The 18,023-nt window shown below is 34.4% G+C and overlaps 2 protein-coding genes and 1 pseudogene across 4 annotated transcripts; all 3 read left to right on the plus strand.

Moving 5' to 3' along the window:
* The window catches only part of LOC134270540 (putative nuclease HARBI1), a 319,031-nt pseudogene that overhangs the window by 227,877 nt on the left and 73,131 nt on the right, over positions 1 to 18,023 (plus strand).
* Positions 1,050 to 8,548, plus strand: LOC134270525 (neutral amino acid uniporter 4-like). 3 transcript variants are annotated; one of them, XM_062752753.1, is made up of 11 exons: positions 1,050 to 1,072; positions 1,201 to 1,302; positions 1,772 to 1,907; positions 2,556 to 2,646; positions 2,889 to 2,983; positions 3,231 to 3,323; positions 3,551 to 3,635; positions 4,851 to 5,132; positions 5,302 to 5,480; positions 7,909 to 8,081; positions 8,239 to 8,548. In XM_062752753.1, exons 3-11 carry the CDS (start codon positions 1,777 to 1,779, stop codon positions 8,475 to 8,477), a joined length of 1,368 nt encoding a protein of 455 aa, XP_062608737.1. In that variant the 5' UTR covers positions 1,050 to 1,072; positions 1,201 to 1,302; positions 1,772 to 1,776; the 3' UTR covers positions 8,478 to 8,548. The 3 variants fall into 3 exon arrangements, with proteins under 3 accessions (XP_062608737.1, XP_062608738.1, XP_062608739.1); XM_062752754.1 differs by lacking the exon at positions 1,050 to 1,072 and having other exon boundaries at positions 1,105 to 1,302; XM_062752755.1 differs by lacking the exons at positions 1,050 to 1,072; positions 1,201 to 1,302; positions 1,772 to 1,907 and adding an exon at positions 2,280 to 2,315.
* LOC134270528 (GTP-binding protein 8-like) lies at positions 12,115 to 15,954 on the plus strand. The gene is made up of 7 exons (XM_062752758.1): positions 12,115 to 12,206; positions 12,843 to 13,245; positions 13,496 to 13,597; positions 13,737 to 13,867; positions 14,231 to 14,330; positions 14,709 to 14,827; positions 15,287 to 15,954. The coding sequence occupies exons 2-7, from the start codon at positions 12,925 to 12,927 to the stop codon at positions 15,360 to 15,362; spliced, it is 849 nt and encodes a 282-aa protein (XP_062608742.1). The 5' UTR covers positions 12,115 to 12,206; positions 12,843 to 12,924; the 3' UTR covers positions 15,363 to 15,954.

The raw sequence follows: 18,023 nt of genomic DNA on the forward strand, positions 1-18,023 counted from the left end.
AAAAAAAGAAAAATACTGAAAGAAGTTTAACCCTCCTCCCCCAATATGGAGAATTTACTCCCCCTTTTTTTGTTTGTTGGTTTTTTTCAGGTTTGATTTTTTTTTTCAATTAGCCCCCCCCCCCCCCCCACCATTTCACTTTGATTAGGAAGCTACTGATGTGTGTACACTGTACCTTTATGTTATCCTTAATCGTCGCATAAGCCACTTTTGTCCGTTGTTTGTGGGAACAAAATGACACTAAATCCATGAATTGCAAAAATGGTAACCCTTTTAATCATTATATCGATATTTATATAGGATTGGTTATTTTAATTGTTCACCGAGAAATGAATCTAAAATCTACTGAATGGAAACCCAAGGCTTTCTCAGAAAATGATATGTGTGCGTTGCAGTTGAATATTTACCGCTGAAAAACTCTCCCATAGAAAGAAAATTTACAGATATATTTATGAGTTTCCCTAAAAGTTTGACGATAAAAAGGGGAAAAATGTTTTATGTGAAATAATTCTTAAGGAACTTTATCAAGATACACAACTTGATTTATGATGACAGTGGCGAAATCTAACTACATGTATAGACTGTGTAGACTGAGGGACCAATCTGATTAAAATACAGATCTCTACATAGCGCAAAGCGCTTTGCGCTATGTAGAGATCTGTATTTTAATCAGATTGACTGAGGGACATGATTTCATTTTTTTTTGTGGTGCATATAAATCACATAATTGAAAAAATGCTTGAGTTTCTGATTGACAATATCCATGTAGTTTCTGCATGGGGACCAATTTTTCCAATAATCTGTCGGAAATGCCATGGGTACCAATCGCGCCTGTAATAATAAGAGTATAAGACCTATATATGAAGCAGATTTTATTGAGAAGAAAACACTTGCTATGGCCTTCAAATAGAATGTAGAGACATCTAATTCTACGGAAGAATTTAATTTGATTTAATCCATAAAAAACTAAAACGAATTTATTTAGTCAAGGTCATGTCGATTTTTAATATGATCGGGATCGGTCTTCCATTATTTGTTGACAAATAATCTGGTAAGCCTAAAAGAAGTGCAAGTATTAGTCACTGTTTGTGTTATTTATCAGTCGACATGGCACACTTTTTTCTGTCAATTTGCATGAAGTGTTAAGTACTTAGCTGTGACATACCACTCGACATAAGACTAATTTACATATATTTTCAGGGTCATGTGATGATCAGCTGTAAGCGATACATGTGCACTTCAAAGTTGATGTCTGCATGGATTTTGTTGATTTTATCTTGGTTTCATCTTAATTTGTTTAAGGTAAGGCTAATAAACTACAACGACATTAAATTGCATTTTTTTCTCAAAACGGTAAGTGCATGTTTTTCCAATTAATCAAAGGGGTTCTCCCCTGGACCTATTAGAGAAGTTGTCAGGCTTGTGTTTTGGATAGTTGACTATGATCTGTTAAATATTTGGACACTATAGCAGACCTCTAAGTGTCCTTTTGAATTTAGAAACTAACTTGTTTCTAATAAAAATTTAAGTCTCCAAGAAAATAATTCTTAGACACCAACTTCAAAAGCTAAATTAAAATTCAATATTATACAGACTAATTGGGGTAGTTTAGGGGGGAGGGGGGGTGTCTATAGCAGTTGTAAAGAAAAAATCAATAATATATATTACATATATATGGAAATACAGATTTTCTACTGCAGATATTTAAACTAGAATAATGTAGAAACATTTAATTGATACCAAGGTCTTTTTTTATCATAATTACATACAGACACCATGGATCACAGTGATGATGAGGTAAAAGAGAAACTGATCTCCAAGGTAACATCCAGTTACACAGAAAGTGAGGAGGATGCTGATGCAATCACAGAACAGAGTAAGGACTTCAGCCACGAAAACAGAACCTCGTAAGTATACACAGAACAGAGTAAAGATTTCAGCCACGAAAACAGAACCTCGTAAGTATACATAGAACAGAGTAAAGACTTCAGCCACGAAAACAAAACCTCGTAAGTATACATAGAACAGAGTAAAGACTTCAGCCACGAAAACAGAACCTCGTAAGTATACATAGAACAGAGTAAAGACTTCAGCCACGAAAACAGAACCTCGTAAGTATACATAGAACAGAGTAAAGACTTCAGCCACAAAAACAGAACCTAGTAAGTATAAATAGAACAGAGTAAAGATTTCAGTATCGAAAACAGAACATCGTAAGTATACATAGAACAGAGTAAAGATTTCAGTAACGAAAACGGAACATCGTAAGTATACATAGAACAGAGTAAAGACTTCAGCCACGAAAACAGAACCTCGTAAGTATACATAGAACAGAGTAAAGACTTCAGTAAAGAAAACAGAAGCTCATAAGTTTTCATAGAACAGAGTAACTAAAGATTTCAAAAATGGACATAGAACTGTAAAAAGGACATAACTGGGTGGCTGCTCACATAATTCATCTTTATCTCAGTTCTGAATCTAAAAAAAAACCTGTTTATTTCATGTATATATTTGTTTCTATCCATTTTTATCTATTACTTGTAAACTATTTCTAGGTCATGTAAGACTCTTATGAACTTGCTGAAGGGAAACATTGGTCCCGGGATCTTGGCTCTTCCAATAGCATTTAAATATGCAGGATTATGGGTGAGTTTTTTCCTTCATTTAGCAAGGGTGCCTCTTCAATAATTATGAAATTCCATGCTTCTAGGTCATATGTAGTGACAGGACAGTATTCTTAGAATAACTCATTGTCTGCACCTGTTTATATAGAAGATTAACTATTGAATATTGTTTTTGTTATAACATTAATGTTGCCATGGCTACAGCTGTATATTGTTTCTAACAGTAATGTTGCCATGGTTACAGCTGTATATTGTCTCTAACAGGCTGGTGCTGCCGGGCTATTTTTCCTGGGTTATGTCTCTCTCCACTGCCAACACATGTTGATGACGTGCAGTAATATCCTCAAGGAGAGACCAGTGTAAGCACTACAGTATACAGTTTTGTTCAGTAGGTGGAATATTTTCTCTTGAAACTCTTTGATGTTCAATGTGAAAGACAAAAGCTTACATGTACATGTTTGTGACTTATACTCTGTTCTTGTTCATTGATTATTTAATCTGTGCATTGTGAAATTTAACGTGGTGTATGAGTACTAAATTTTGGTTAAGTGTTATCTTTTAAATAACTGTTTGAACAATTTCAATAAATGTTAGTTTTTCCATCAGATCTATGGGACAAAGTTTGGGATATGCTGGAGTAGTAGAAAACTGCCTAGCAACAGGCCCCGTCTGTCTCAGGAGATTCCAGAATGCAGGACGGTAAGCTGAAACTCCGGGATTTCAAAGTGTGTGTTTTATAGCTGCTTAAGATACTTGTTATGAAATGAATTAAGGAAAAATTGTTCAATTACTTTTTATCTATATCTGTTAAAACTTCTTGGTGTCGGGAAAAGCTTTAAAGTAAGGAAATGTTTTGGAAGAGAATCAGTGCAATGTACTTAGCTACAGTACTTTCCTATCTAATCACTGGTTGTTGTTTTCTTTAGAGTAGTGATCAATGTGTTCCTGATCGTGACCCAGCTGGGATTTTGTTGTGTGTATATCGTGTTCGTGGCCCAGAATTTCAGACAGGTAAAACACAGAATAGTGGTCCTGTTTGTTTTCTTCTGTTTATATATTAAACTCCAAATATTAGATAAATGAACTGCATATTTAAGCACACAAATAAACATTATTAATTTTGAATTTTATTGATCTTCATTTTTCATTTAATTTAAACATTTTAGTGTGCCTGATCTAAACCAGTGGTTTGGTTACTATTTTATTTACATACACATATTTTTCCTCTGATTTGTCATCACTTACCTGTAGCCCTGTTTCTTTGCAGTATTCCTCTTCTCCCAAAGCATTCATAAAGCAAAATTCATCTTATCATAAAAATAAGAGATTGTCACTGCTTTATATACTCAGTAAAACATGGTCATAATGAACACACATAATGATTTTATACTTATAGCAAAATCATTTTATTCTCTGTAGTTTTAGTACAAAGTACATGTGTATTATCTATTCACATATATAACAAGGTAGATTAATAATAACAAATCAAAATCAGCCATCCCTGGCACTTCACTATAATAACCGTGTTTTACTGTATGTTTTCCAACCTGAATTACCAAGAATTATACACATTTCCTATATATAGCTTTAATTGTGCAATTTTTAATTACTTTTGGCATATCTGATATTAAACATACAGTAATTTGAAAGTGAGTTGTCTCTTTGCAAAATAGGTGCTGTCATATCTTTAAGTTTCACATATTTTGAGTTTTATGAAGTAGAAATGAACAAAAGACAATTTTGGAAAGTGTCCCATCATTCCCAGTACAAATGTCAGAAAATTAGCAGCTTTGGGGTCTTTTTTTTTTACCATCTTAAGATTATATTTACAGGTTCATGTTAGAAGCTCTAAACTTTCATTGATCTTGAATCTGAGAATTCAATTCATCTGAGCCCTGTTTCACAACAAAAAAAAAAAAGACTAAGACCCAAAACCTCAGATGAATGTAGATTCTTGCATGAAACACTGGCATTAAAATACATTTTAAACTCTTTTTATAAAGATTAATACCAATTCAAATTATTGTTATTTAGTATTTACAAAATTACATTTTTGTCTCAGGTTTACATGAAGTTCTTTTGTAAAATGGGTTCTAGTATTTTTGTTTTAATATAAAGTACATGAAATAGTCTAATTTTCTGAAGATTCTGTAAGTTGTGATTTTTACTAACTACCACCTGAGTAACTTTGTCACACCCTTTTCTGTTATTGTACTCATATTGTAGGTGATTTTAAGCAGCAACAAGGCAAACCTCCACCTGGATATGATTATAATGGGGATTGAACTGATTGTGATCATTGTCTATTGCACCACGATACAGAGTCTACACGGCCTGTCCTACTTCTCACTCATCGCTAACTTCCTCAACTTCGCGGGCCTCTTCTTTGTCATATTTTACGTTGTTCAGGACACTCCGTCTCCGAGTGTGAGACCAGCCTTTGTAGGATGGTACGATCTTCCCATGTATTTTGGAACAGCTGTCTATGCATTTGAAGGCATTGGCTTGGTAAGAAATATAGAATGATGGAACATTAAAACAATCAGTTCAGGAGATGTAATCATTATATTTAGTGAAACTTTATTTTTTATTAAAAATATTGATGCATTCCTTAGAAAATCCAACAATTTTACTTTACTGGAAGTGACTTATTAATTTAAGAAATGTATCCTTACAGGTGATGCCCCTGAAGAACAAGGCTCGAGATGAGATGGACTTTTCCAGAAGATACGGACTCCTGACCTTAGGAATGACCATTGTCATTGCTCTGTACTTGGCCATAGGATTTCTAGGGTATCTCAAGTACGGGGATCATGCCTTAGGGAGCATCACCCTAAATCTACCACCAGTAGACATGTAAGTCAAGCTACAACCAGTAAACATGTAAGTCAATGTACCACCAGAAGACATGTAAGTCAATCTACCACCAGTAGACATGTGAGTCAATCTACCACCAGGAGACTTGTAAGTCAATCTACCACCAGTAGACATGTAAGTCAAACTATCACCAGAAGACATGATAGTCAATCTACCACCAGTAGACATGATAGTCAGTACCACCAGTGGACATGTAAGTCAATCTACCACCAGAGACATGTAAGTCAGTGTACCACCAGTACCACCAGTAGACATGTGAGTCAATGTACCACCGGAAGACATGATAGTCAATCTACCACCAGTAGAGGTGATAGTCAGTGTACCACCAGTTGATATGTAAGTCAATCTACCACCAGTAGACATGTAAGTCAGTGTACCACCAGTAGACATTTAAGTCAATCTACCACTATTACACATATAAGTCAATGTAACACCAGTAGACATGTAAGTCAGTGTAGCACCAGTAGACATGTAAGTCAGAGTACCACCAGTTGACATGTTAGTCAATTTACCACCAGGAGACATGTAAGTCAATCTACCACCTGTAGACATGTTAGTCAATGTACCACTAGTAGACATGTAAATCCATGTACCATCAGTAGACATATAAGTCAGTGTACCACCAGAAGCCATGTAAGTCAATGTACCACCAGTAGATATGTAAGTCAATGTACCACCAGTAGACATTTAAGTCAGTGTACCACCAGAATCCATCTAAGTCAATGTACCACCAGTAGACATGATAGTCAGTTACCACCAGTGGACATGTAAGTTAATCTACCACCAGAGACATGTAAGTCAGTGTACCACCAGTACCACCAGTAGACATGTGAGTCAAACTACCACCAGAAGACATGATAGTCAATCTACCACCAGTAGACATGATAGTCAGTGTACCACCAGTTGATATGTAAGTCAATCTACCACCAGTAGACATGTAAGTCAGTGTACCACCAGTAGACATTTAAGTCAGAGTACCACCAGTTGACATGTTAGTCAATTTACCACCAGTAGACATGTAAGTCAATCTACCACCTGTAGACATGTTAGTCAATGTACCACTAGTAGACATGTAAGTCAGTGTACCACCAGTAGACATATAAGTCAGTGTACCACCAGAAGCCATGTAAGTCAATGTACCAGTAGACAAGTTAGTCAATCACCCACCAGTAGACATGTAAGTCAATGTACCACCAGTAGACATTTAAGTCAATGTACCACCAGTAAACATGTAAGTCAATGTACCACCAGTAGACAAGTTAGTCAATATATGGCCAGTAGACATGTTAGTCAATCTCCCACCAGTAGACATATAAGTCAATCTACCACCAGTAGACATGTAAGCCAGTGTACCACCAGTAGACATGTAAGTCAATCTACCATGTTAGTCAATCTCCCACCAGTAGACATATAAGTCAATCTACCACCAGTAGACATGTAAGCCAGTGTACCACCAGTAGACATGTAAGTCAATCTACCACCAGTAGATATGTCAGTCAGTGTTCTAGACATGTTAGTCAATCTAACACCAGTAGACATGTAATTTAATCTACCATTACTAGACATGTAAGTCAGTGTACCACCAGTAGACATGCAATTCAGTGTACCACCAGTAGACATGTTAATCAATGTACTATTAGTAGACATGTAAGTCAATCTACCACCAGTAGACATGTAAGTCAATCTACCACCAGTAGACATGTAAGTCAGTGTACCACCAGTAGACATGTAAGTCAGTGTACCACCAGTAGACATGTAAGTCAGTGTACCACCAGTAGACTTGTTAATCATTGTACTACTAGTAGACATGTAAGTCAATCTACCACCAGTAGACATGTAAGTCAATCTACCACCAGTAGACATGTAAGTCATTCTACCACCAGTAGACATGTAAGTCAATGTACCACCAGTAGACATGTAAGTCAGTGTACCACCAGTAGACTTGTAAGTCAGTGTACCACCAGTAGACTTGTAAGTCAGTGTACCACCAGTAGACATGTAAGTCAGTGTACCACCAGTAGACTTGTAAGTCAGTGTACCATCAGTAGAAGTGTAAGTCAGTGTACCACCAGTAGACATGTAAGTCATTCTACCACCAGTAGACATGTAAGTCAATGTACCACCAGTAGACATGTAAGTCAATGTACCACCAGTAGACATGTAAGTCAGTGTACCACCAGTAGACTTGTAAGTCAGTGTACCATCAGTAGACGTGTAAGTCAGTGTACCACCAGTAGACATGTGAGTCACTCTACCATCAGTAGACATGTGAGTCACTCTACCACCAGTAGACATACATTTATAAGTAACTCAATCTACAACCAGTAAACATACAAGTTAATCTATATTCAGTAGACATTAAGTCAAACTTGCACATGCCTTATGTTTATATAAATGTATTTTGCAGGCTCTCAAGATTGACCAAAATAACCTTCGTTGTTTCTGTGTTTGTGACTTATGGACTTCAGTTTTATGTGCCAGTCAATATACTATGGCCAAAAATAGAACACAGACTTTCAAGTTCCAAGGCCAGATCTGTGGGCAACATTATCTTCCGAATTTCTCTTATTCTATTTACAGGTGAGTACTTTTGGCCTATGACATTGTCCTTGAAATTTTGCATACTTTTCAAAAAATTTTAAGTTTGGTTAATAATAATAATCTGTATGTGTGTACGTGTGATAGCGATGTTAATGTTTATCTGTATTATGTTATAATTTTATCTGTATGTTTGTAGGTGTGATAGCGATGGTCATTCCCCACTTGGACCTGTTGATAGCTCTTATTGGTGCTATGGCCAGTAGTTCATTAGCTTTCATTTTCCCTCCGATCATTGAACTTGTGACACTCTCAGCAGACAATAGCCACCCCTCTGTTTTTGTTATCCTGAAGGATGTGGCCATTATGTTGCTAGGGATTGTAGGTTGTATAACAGGAACTTATGCTGCTATTCTAGGAATTGTCAATGTATCATAAAATTAACATTTATTTGTATTGCTCACATATTCTTCCTCAGCTAATGTGGAATTAAACCATTTTGTATACTCTCTGTCATTTTTTTTTTTTGTGCATTCATGTTTAGAGTTAATTTGGAAACATGTATAATCAAAGAAATGTTTTTTAGGATTTGTTGATATTATAAAGCTGCAATTTTTTTGGGGGGAGGGGGGCACAGGGGCTACATTATTGAAACTACAGAATAAAATTTTATTCCAAGTTTCTCCCAATAAAGGGACCTTGTTTTGTCATATATCTATGTCAAATTAACATTGACAGTGGCATTTGTTATTAACTCACCTGAACCAAAGGTTCAAGCAAGTTTTTCTGAATTTAATTTGTCTGTTGTTTGTCATAGTTGCTATTTTCTTGATAAACTCTTCCCATTTTCATCTTCTCCAGAACCACAAAATTGTAACTGACAAAGGCATTCATTTTATTTAGTTTTCACCCAAAATTTTCCATGATTCTTTAAAAATAAATTCTTACTGGTAGTATCCAAAAGAATAGGTAAAAGAAATGAATATGCATAAAAGGTCTATAATATTGGCATCAGATGTTTCTATTTATGTTTCATGTTTGTTGGTGTGTAATTGTGGTTAATATTTTCATTATGTGGTAATTTGTGCAATATTTTATTAAATTGTCAAATTTTGATGCTGTGCCTACTATGCTATGCTTGATATGAGATTTTATTTCTTTACTCATATAAGATGATATTTAAAACAATTTAAATAAATTTGCAAATGTCTAACAAAACAATACTATAATATGTATATCCATCACTCAGGTTTACTGTAAAACAATTCTTGATCATGATGTTAAGTACTGTAAATCACTTTTTATTCGCGGGAACTTTATTTTTGCGTAATTATGCAAGACGTGTGCTTGCGAAAATTTATTTCTCGCGTATAATAGTATCCTTAGGATTATATAGAGCAATGACCACAATTCATGAAAATTTTGTCTTCCTTATAAAGAATCAATGACTATCTCATGAAAATAAGGTGTCGCGAAAATTTAGTGATCTATATAAAGTAATCACTTTAATAAACTTTTTTTTAAAAAAATATACACATTTGTTTTACCATTTATTCTCACCTATAAGTTGGTCAGGCTATTAATTGGTTGTATTTTATAAGCTTACATGTATAAAGGAGGGATGGAGCAGGTAAAATACCATTCTTTTTTTAATTTTCCTATAAGTGGGATACAGAAAATGAGATTTTGGAATCAAAGTGTAACTAACAAAAAATCAACTAGAAGAAGAGTATATACAGAGTTTAGGTCAATAAATATGTATTTTTGCTTATTTAAAAAAAAAGCTTTGGTTAAAAATAATCCATTTGTTGCTGACAATAATTGTATATTTCAGATTAAAGTATAAGTCATCTGAAAATGTTACTGCACAGGAACAAATAAAACATTTGCTGTTAACAGTTTGTTTTTCTTGAAAAAGTTAAATATAAATCTAGCTGCAGAACTGTAGCTCTCTGAAAAAAATATATTGACAGACCTGAGAGCTACAGCTAATGCCACCCTTTGAAAAACCTATATTTATTGCACACAAAAAGTTGCGCTTATTTTTAGATTAATTCTACCAAATTCTTATCTCAATTGCAAAAAAGCTAGGTTTCATACAATTCTTTACTTTTGTATCAAGTACACTCTTAGTTTACATCTGCACAAAGCTTGCTGGGCGGAATTATCTTTCAAACCAAACGGGCATTTAAATAGATTAATTTTCGATAATCTCGATTTCAGGACCAGGAGGGCTATAATATAACAACAATTGTAAAGAATGTTTTGTTGTGGAAACTGAAAAATATGTTAGGAACACATGGTTAGTAATATTTTGAGATGACAGTTTTAAAAACACGGAGAAATAAATTGAGAAACTGCGCACTTTTTTGGGTGCAATAGAGATACAGTAAAACTCGGTTATAGCGAAGTCTTGGGGACCTGTGAATTTAATTCGCTGTATCCGTAATTCGTTATATCTGTATAGCAAATTCGTATAACCATCTATAGCAAATTTGCAATATGCATGTTTTCCTTCAAGTTTTTACTCCCAAATATGATAGGAAAGCAAAAAGTACAAAACCATCCTTCTATAACTTAGGTTTTACTATGAATTAAAATTTATATATAAATGCTAAAAGAAAATAAAGTCAGTTCAATTAATCAAATTTTGAGATCTTAAAAAGTTTGTTATATGAAATGTAAATTTCATTTCATTTAACCTCAACGGGACTCAAAATCAATTCGCTATATCTGTAAATTCGTTATAACAGAGTTCATTAAAACTGTAAAATTTTACAAAGATTTGTTAAGAATTTTGCTGGGAACCCAGAAAAACTTCGCTATATCAGTGAATTCGCTATATCAGTGTTCGTACTAAACTAGTTTTACTGTACAGTTTTTTTCAATGGGTGGCACTGTAGCTCTCCGGTCTGTCAATATATATATATTTTTTTGGCCAGCTACAGTTTTGCAGCTAACATAAATCATATAAGTTTTTTTTTGTTTTTTAAATGTATTTTCTCTTGACTATATGTTACACAACTGCAGTGTAAACCCAGTCATGAATCTATACCCTGATGTAGTACTTAGTACTGTAAAACAATTTACAAGCAGTAAAAACTTAAAAGTATTGACAAAATGCAGCCGTTGGGAGAGGGTGTTAATTTCAATACATATTGTAAATTATATGAAATTGGAGAGCGTTTTTGAAAGTCAGAAAATTTTTTTTACTTTGAAAAAGTTGGCAAAAAAAAAAAAAAACTAAAAGACCAAAGAAAAATTTCGTGTGTGTGTGTGTGTGTGGGAGTGGAATGTCAAAACGATATATTTTTTATGAACATTTACCATAGTAAAGGTAATGTTCGAGATCCCTGTTAATACAAAAGCATATATGTCTGCAGGGGGTGAAGCCCATGGGTTTTTGTGTATTTTAAGAGTAAAACAACTTTGCACAAGTGATATATATTCATGGGTTTTTGTGTATTTTAAGAGTAAAACCAGGCACAGAAATATTGGTATTGTACTAAACTATGGCAATATTAATATTATTCATATCATACTTTGAAATTTTAAGGGACCATGTACCTTTGTATTAATTTACAAGCCTTTATATTTAAGAATTGGCTTGTATTTAAAGTGGCCATTTGTATCCTCTGGTAATCTGATTTTAAATACTATTTGGTTCTAAAATGGCGAGCGAAGCGAGCCCAAAAAAAAATGCTGAATTGAAGATTCTGAGGTTAAATTGAACGTAAATAAGGTATTTTCACAATATTTAAATATCATATGTCAAAGTCAGATTATTTATTTTCTTTGCAGAGGAGGACAGATTATTTATTTTCAACATTTTCAGGGACAGATTATTTATTTCCAAAATCTGCCAGCCCCCCCTCTCAGAATCAAATGGTCGTCCCCTAAAACAATTTATTTTACAAGCAGTAGATAGTATTGACAAAATGCAGCCGTTGGGAGAGGGTGTTAATTTCAATACATATTGTAAATTATATGAAATTGGAGAGCTTTCAGTCTAAGTGGTAATAATTAAAAACTGTAAGACCAAGAAAGTGGGAGTGGATCGGGATCGAGATCCAGAATACAAAAAGCAACATGTCTGCGCCCACAACTTTGCACAAGTGATATATATTCTAGTCGATTTTAAAACTACATATATATGTCTAGCTTATGGTAAGACCATGTACCTACAAGCCTTTATATTAAGTAGGTTTGTCTTTAGATAGAACGCCCTCTCGTTAGAATGATATTGTTAAACGGAGGGCTTGTCCCGAGACATGGATTATTCTAAGTAATTCAGACTATAGTGCCACAGGTACTCCTGTGGTAGAGCCACACTGTGAGGTACTTGGGTCATTAACACGTAAAAAAGTAGGTATACATTATTAACAACTTATCTGTGGATGGGATGTCGGATATTAAATCTGAGGATTGTAGGTAATATACTAGTACACAATATGGAACCCCAGCCTAGTAACCATAGCAACTGCCTAGTATATATGCCATGTGATTACTGAAATTATACCGTATATACTCGCCTATAAGTCGGATTTTTGGGAGTTAATCTCTTGTCCAAAACTCTATGTCCGACTTATAGGACATGAATGGTATTATGAGGTCAGTCCCTCTGATATATAGGTTTATTAAATACAACCGACTTATAGGCGGACCGACTTATAGGCGAGTATATACGGTAGTTTATAATATATTACGCTTTTTAACACCCCCCCCCATGATTGTGACTCCTCATTATCACTTTCATTACTTCCAAGTACAATATAAATATCGGAATGTGTCTGATTTCTGTAGATGATATACTGATGTTATGGAAGCCTGATTCAAGGTAGGCTAGAATTGGTGCCTAATCCTATTTAATTGTGATGTCCTGAGTATGAGTTCAGTAGGATCTCGCCTGATTTCTTCTGTCAAGAGACTTCAACCCTGTGTCCAGGTCTACAGGAATGTCACACGTCAGTGGAACAGAGAGTATTCTTTGAGAAGTCATGCTGACTACTGGAGGACCAATCCAATAGAAGATCTACAGGACTTTGTGGCTGTCCCACTGATAAAGAAAGAAAACCTTGTATTTAACCCAACTCGGGAGGAAATAGAGAAGGGACATGATCTCTTCATAGAAAAACCAGGACATGTCATCAAGAGGGTAAAATCAGTGGTGGATCTAGAAAAACTACCAGTTCACAATGTTCCAGAGGTTTGTGTAATTAGTAGTAACTGTTGTGATAAAGTCTCTTGTCTAAGCTACTGAGAGAGGGATAGTTGACGAAAGTGAAGCTGACCACAATCATTACTGATGGCATATATTCTATGTCACAGTTACATAAATTTCTATGCAACAAAAATAAAATTGTATTTCAAACTTAAATGAGCATTTTACCTTGCTTGTTCTTAACAAGTAGGAAACCTTGGATGAATTAATACCACTTCTTATTTATTTTGTGCAGGTATCCTTTGTTGGCCAAAGTAATGTCGGAAAGTCCTCACTAATCAATGCCTTGTTTTGTAATGCTGTGGACCCCAGCCTAGTCAGGATAGGTAAAACACCTGTAAGTAGAGGCAGGTAACTGATGTCTCATTCTTGGGACTTCTCTCCTGACTCATCATTAACTATGCCTGTATCAGCTTACATTTATTTTCCTTTCTTAGATTTAGTGACTTGTCATGTAACATGTGTTGTTCTTGTAGGGATTGACCAGAACTTTGCTGTTTTTCAATGTGGGTAAGCAGCTCTCCCTGGTGGACATGCCAGGTTATGGTAAAAACATGCCGTCCTACTACACAGAGATCATGCAGAACTACCTCAAAACCAGAAGAGAGTGAGTGTTTGTATAGGAGCTAAAAATAAGGAACAGTAAAACCATGCATATAATGAGTTGATGCTTAAAGAGAACCTTTCATTCCCTGTGACTTTGTCCCTATAAACTTTAATGGATTTAATGAATTGAGCTCATAACAAAGCAAAATCTACAATTGCACTTCGCTATAAGCATGTTTTACTGTACACTGTAATAGGATGTGACTGTGTAGACATGGCTTTATGTATATTATTTATAATCATGATTCCACAATCTTAGCAGCTGGAATTTACACTGTACTGCCAGATAAACAGGATTTGATCTTAATCCTTATAAATTAGCTTCCTGATCAGAATACCTGGTTATGATTTTTTGTCATTTTAGACTCTGTCGGTCATTTTTACTTGTGGATAGTGAGCAAGGACTTACCAAATTAGATAAACAGGGACTCAGAATGATGGAGAATCTCGCCAAACCTTATGCTGCATGTCTGTTTAAATATTGTAAAAGTTGGCAATAAATGTAACCTATTCAGAGTACAATCTAATTAAATTAGATGTTCCGAATCCGCTATCACTTCTCAAACATCTAACAACATCCCATTCGGGGTCACGTTCATACACAGCACAGTTTTTGCAATGCATATTTTGTTTACTACGAAACTCCTCCGGCAGTGAAAAGAGAAAATCCATCCGAACTATAAGCCAAGATATCGGAGGCAACAATTTTTATAATCGAAAGGTCGCTCTGTTGTGATCTTGAATTGGATGTTGTTATATGTTTGAGAAGCGATAGTGGATTCGGAACATATAATTTTAATTAGATTGTTCAGAGTATAAAATATTTAAATTATATTTGACAGATTGTTATGACAAAGATTGACAAGCCCAGAAGATCAGTCCTTGTGAAGAATTTGATGGAGGTTTTAGAGCATGCTAACAAGCACACACATATCTGCTTTCCTCAGCCATTTCTTGTTTGGTAAGTTTGTCTTCTCTGAGGAAGTTTAAACAATAAAATGCTTTCTTTGGTTGTTAGTACTGGAATGAATGTCACAGCTGTTGCAGAAAAAATACATAACCTGCTTAAGCGGGTTACGTAATTTTTTTCTGCAATAGCTGTGACATTCATTTCAGTACCAACAACTAAAGAAAGACATTTAATTGTTTATATATATATCTGTTTAAATAATCATTAAAAGTAGGATTAAAAAGATTCATTATTGTATTATTGATATGTACGTCTTAGTACATTTCATTGATGGAACAGCCACTGATCAAGAAATCTGTACAGGTGATATGCCTAGTGTTGTTCATGCACTGATTAATGGCAATGGGTTTTCTTAAGAAATAAAGGAGAAAATATTCAGTGGATGTAAATATAAACAGGTTAACTACATGTACCATAATTTCCTTATCTCCAATTATATTTTTTTTTCAGTGCACCTTCATTAGCGGGGATCAAGTACCTACAGGCTTTTATCGCCCATGTTACAGGGAATTTACAGCTGAGGTGACAGACAATTAACAGCTCATATAATGAAATTTATAGCTCATGTGATATTGATTTTACAGTCATGTGATACTGAATGTATAGGTCATGTTCCAATGAATTTACAGTTCATGTGTCGATGAATTTACAGCTCTTATGATAATGAATTGACAACTCATGTGACAGGGAATATACAGCTCATGTGACAAAAAATTTACATCATATATGACAGGGAATTTGCAGCCCATGTGACTATGAATTAACAGCTCAAAACACTGATGTGCTGAAATTGAAAGCAGCTGATGTGATAAAAAATTTACAGCTCTGCTCCTCAATTTACAGATATTTAGATATTCATTTTCACAAACTATTGTGAAGGAATGTAAAATAAAATGGAGTTCACAGAATGGAGGCCGTAAATGGCAACCAGAGGACTGCAGACTGAGAATCTGTGATAGATAAATCAAAAACAGTACATGATCTATGCTTGATATTTTTATTCAATACCATTTCATTTTTGTAAAATAAATAAGTGACAAACAATAACAATGTGTTTTGTGTAGGATAAAAAATTATCACAGTGAAATTTTCAAAATACAGAAATTTATAAAAGTTTACAGTGAACAGGTGTTTCAATACAAATTTCAAACATTTTGATTAAAAAAAAATGAAGTTGTTTCATTATACAAGTACTATATATTTAAATACATGTAGAAGATTATTACAAGTTCATCATAAAAATTTAGTGTAAAAATGTTAATAACAGTACAAAATTACAGTAAATTACTGAAGACTAGTCTCTAATATATACCTGTACCTGGCATATCTAATTGTACATACATGTAATTAAAAATTTTTATATTAATATTCGATAAACATTTCACTGTCCACCACTATTTTTCTACATATTAAATGACTGCGAAAACATCATGAACTAAACTAAGAAGGCAATGTATACATAACCCTGAGCTTAATAATAGCGGCTAAGAATGGATATGTGGAGAATATGTTTTTAATATAAATAATCAATAAAAACTAGACAAAAATCACAGTACATACATAGGTCCAGGAGTGACAAAAACATAATGAGATTTTATTGACAATCAGGAATTTAATCATGTGATATGCCTTCGAAGAATATTGATATCAATATAACAATTTGATAGATAATAATGTAGAATTATGAAATTCTATCAGACTTTTACACATATTCTGAGACTAACTCTTTGGTCATATGACGTATATTTATTGATTTCTTTTTTATTTTCGTGTATGGGATTAGGAGTATTGATGTTGAAAATTATTGTATTTTACCAGTATTTTTAGGTCACCTGAGTAAACTCAGGTGACCTATACATAGGTCCAGGAGTGACAAAAACATTTGAAGATTTTAAGATTTTATTGCAACACTGAACCAATTTCAACCAAATTTGGCACAAAGCATCTATGGGTGAAGAGGAACAAAAATTGTGAATATTCAGTTTGAGGGGCCTGAGGGGTGGGACCAAAACCACTAAAATTAATGCAATCTTTAAAAATCTTCTTCTTTACTCCTAAGCATCAAGCAGTCAAACTGTTTGCATGATTGTAATCAGCAATGTATGTTTACCAAAATTGTGAAATTCATGGCCCTGGGGTCAGGGGTTTATTTTGTGCTAGGGTGGGGCTAAATAATTATATAGTGAAAATGCATTATTTCTTTGAAAATCTTCTTTTCTGCTCCTGGGTATTAAATAAACTAACTAAGTACATAGTTATGATGAGTTATATTACTAAATTTTTGCCCCAGTATTCATGTTGTGGTTAGGTTGTTCAGTTATATAGTGAAAATACATGAATTCAAATTCTCTGCCCTGGGTATTAAATAAACAACTAAGATAGTTATGAGCAAAGTGCCTTAAATTGTGAATTTTATGGCCCCAGGGTCAGGGTTTCTGGTGTTAGGGCGGGGCTCTCAAATTATATAGTGAAAACAATGCAATTCTTTGAACATATTCTCTGCTCCTGGGTATTAAATAAACACTAAGTGCCTAGTTAACACACAATTATACAAAATTGTATTTTATGGCCACAGGACATGTTTGGTATTTGGGGCATCCATTGATTATATGTGAAAATACATGAATTCTTTGAAAATTTGATTCTCTGCTCCTTGGTATTAAATAAACAAACTAAGTGCATAGTTATGATGAGCAAGAGTGCCTCTACCAAAATTGTGAATTTTATGGCCCCAGGGTCAGGGGTTCTGGAGTTAGGGTGGGTCTCTATTGATTATATAATGAAAATACATGAATTCTATAAATCTACTTCATTGCTATTGGGTATTAAATAAACTAACTAATAAGTGCATAGTTATGATGCCAAGAGTGCCTCTACCAAAATTATGAATTTTATGGCCCGAGGGTCAGGGGTTTTGGTGTTAGGGTGGGGCACTATAGATTATATAGTGAAAATACATTAAATCTTTTAAAAAAAGCTTCTCTGCTCTAGGGTATTCACATCACTAATAGTTATGGTGGACAAGGACCCTAATCTTCCAGAATTGTGAATTTCAAGACCCCAGGGTCAGGGGTACCACAGAGGGGGGGGGGCTGTACTTATATACTGAAAATGAATGAATGGTTTGAAATCTGCTCCTGGCCATCAAATATCAAGGCCTAAGGGTCAGGGGTTCATGTGTAGTAGG

Source organism: Saccostrea cucullata, unplaced genomic scaffold, assembly GCF_032062105.1.
Source record: "Saccostrea cucullata isolate Sc308-1 unplaced genomic scaffold, CSIRO_AGI_Scuc_v1 ctg281, whole genome shotgun sequence".
NCBI classification, from domain to species: Eukaryota; Metazoa; Mollusca; class Bivalvia; order Ostreida; family Ostreidae; genus Saccostrea; species Saccostrea cuccullata.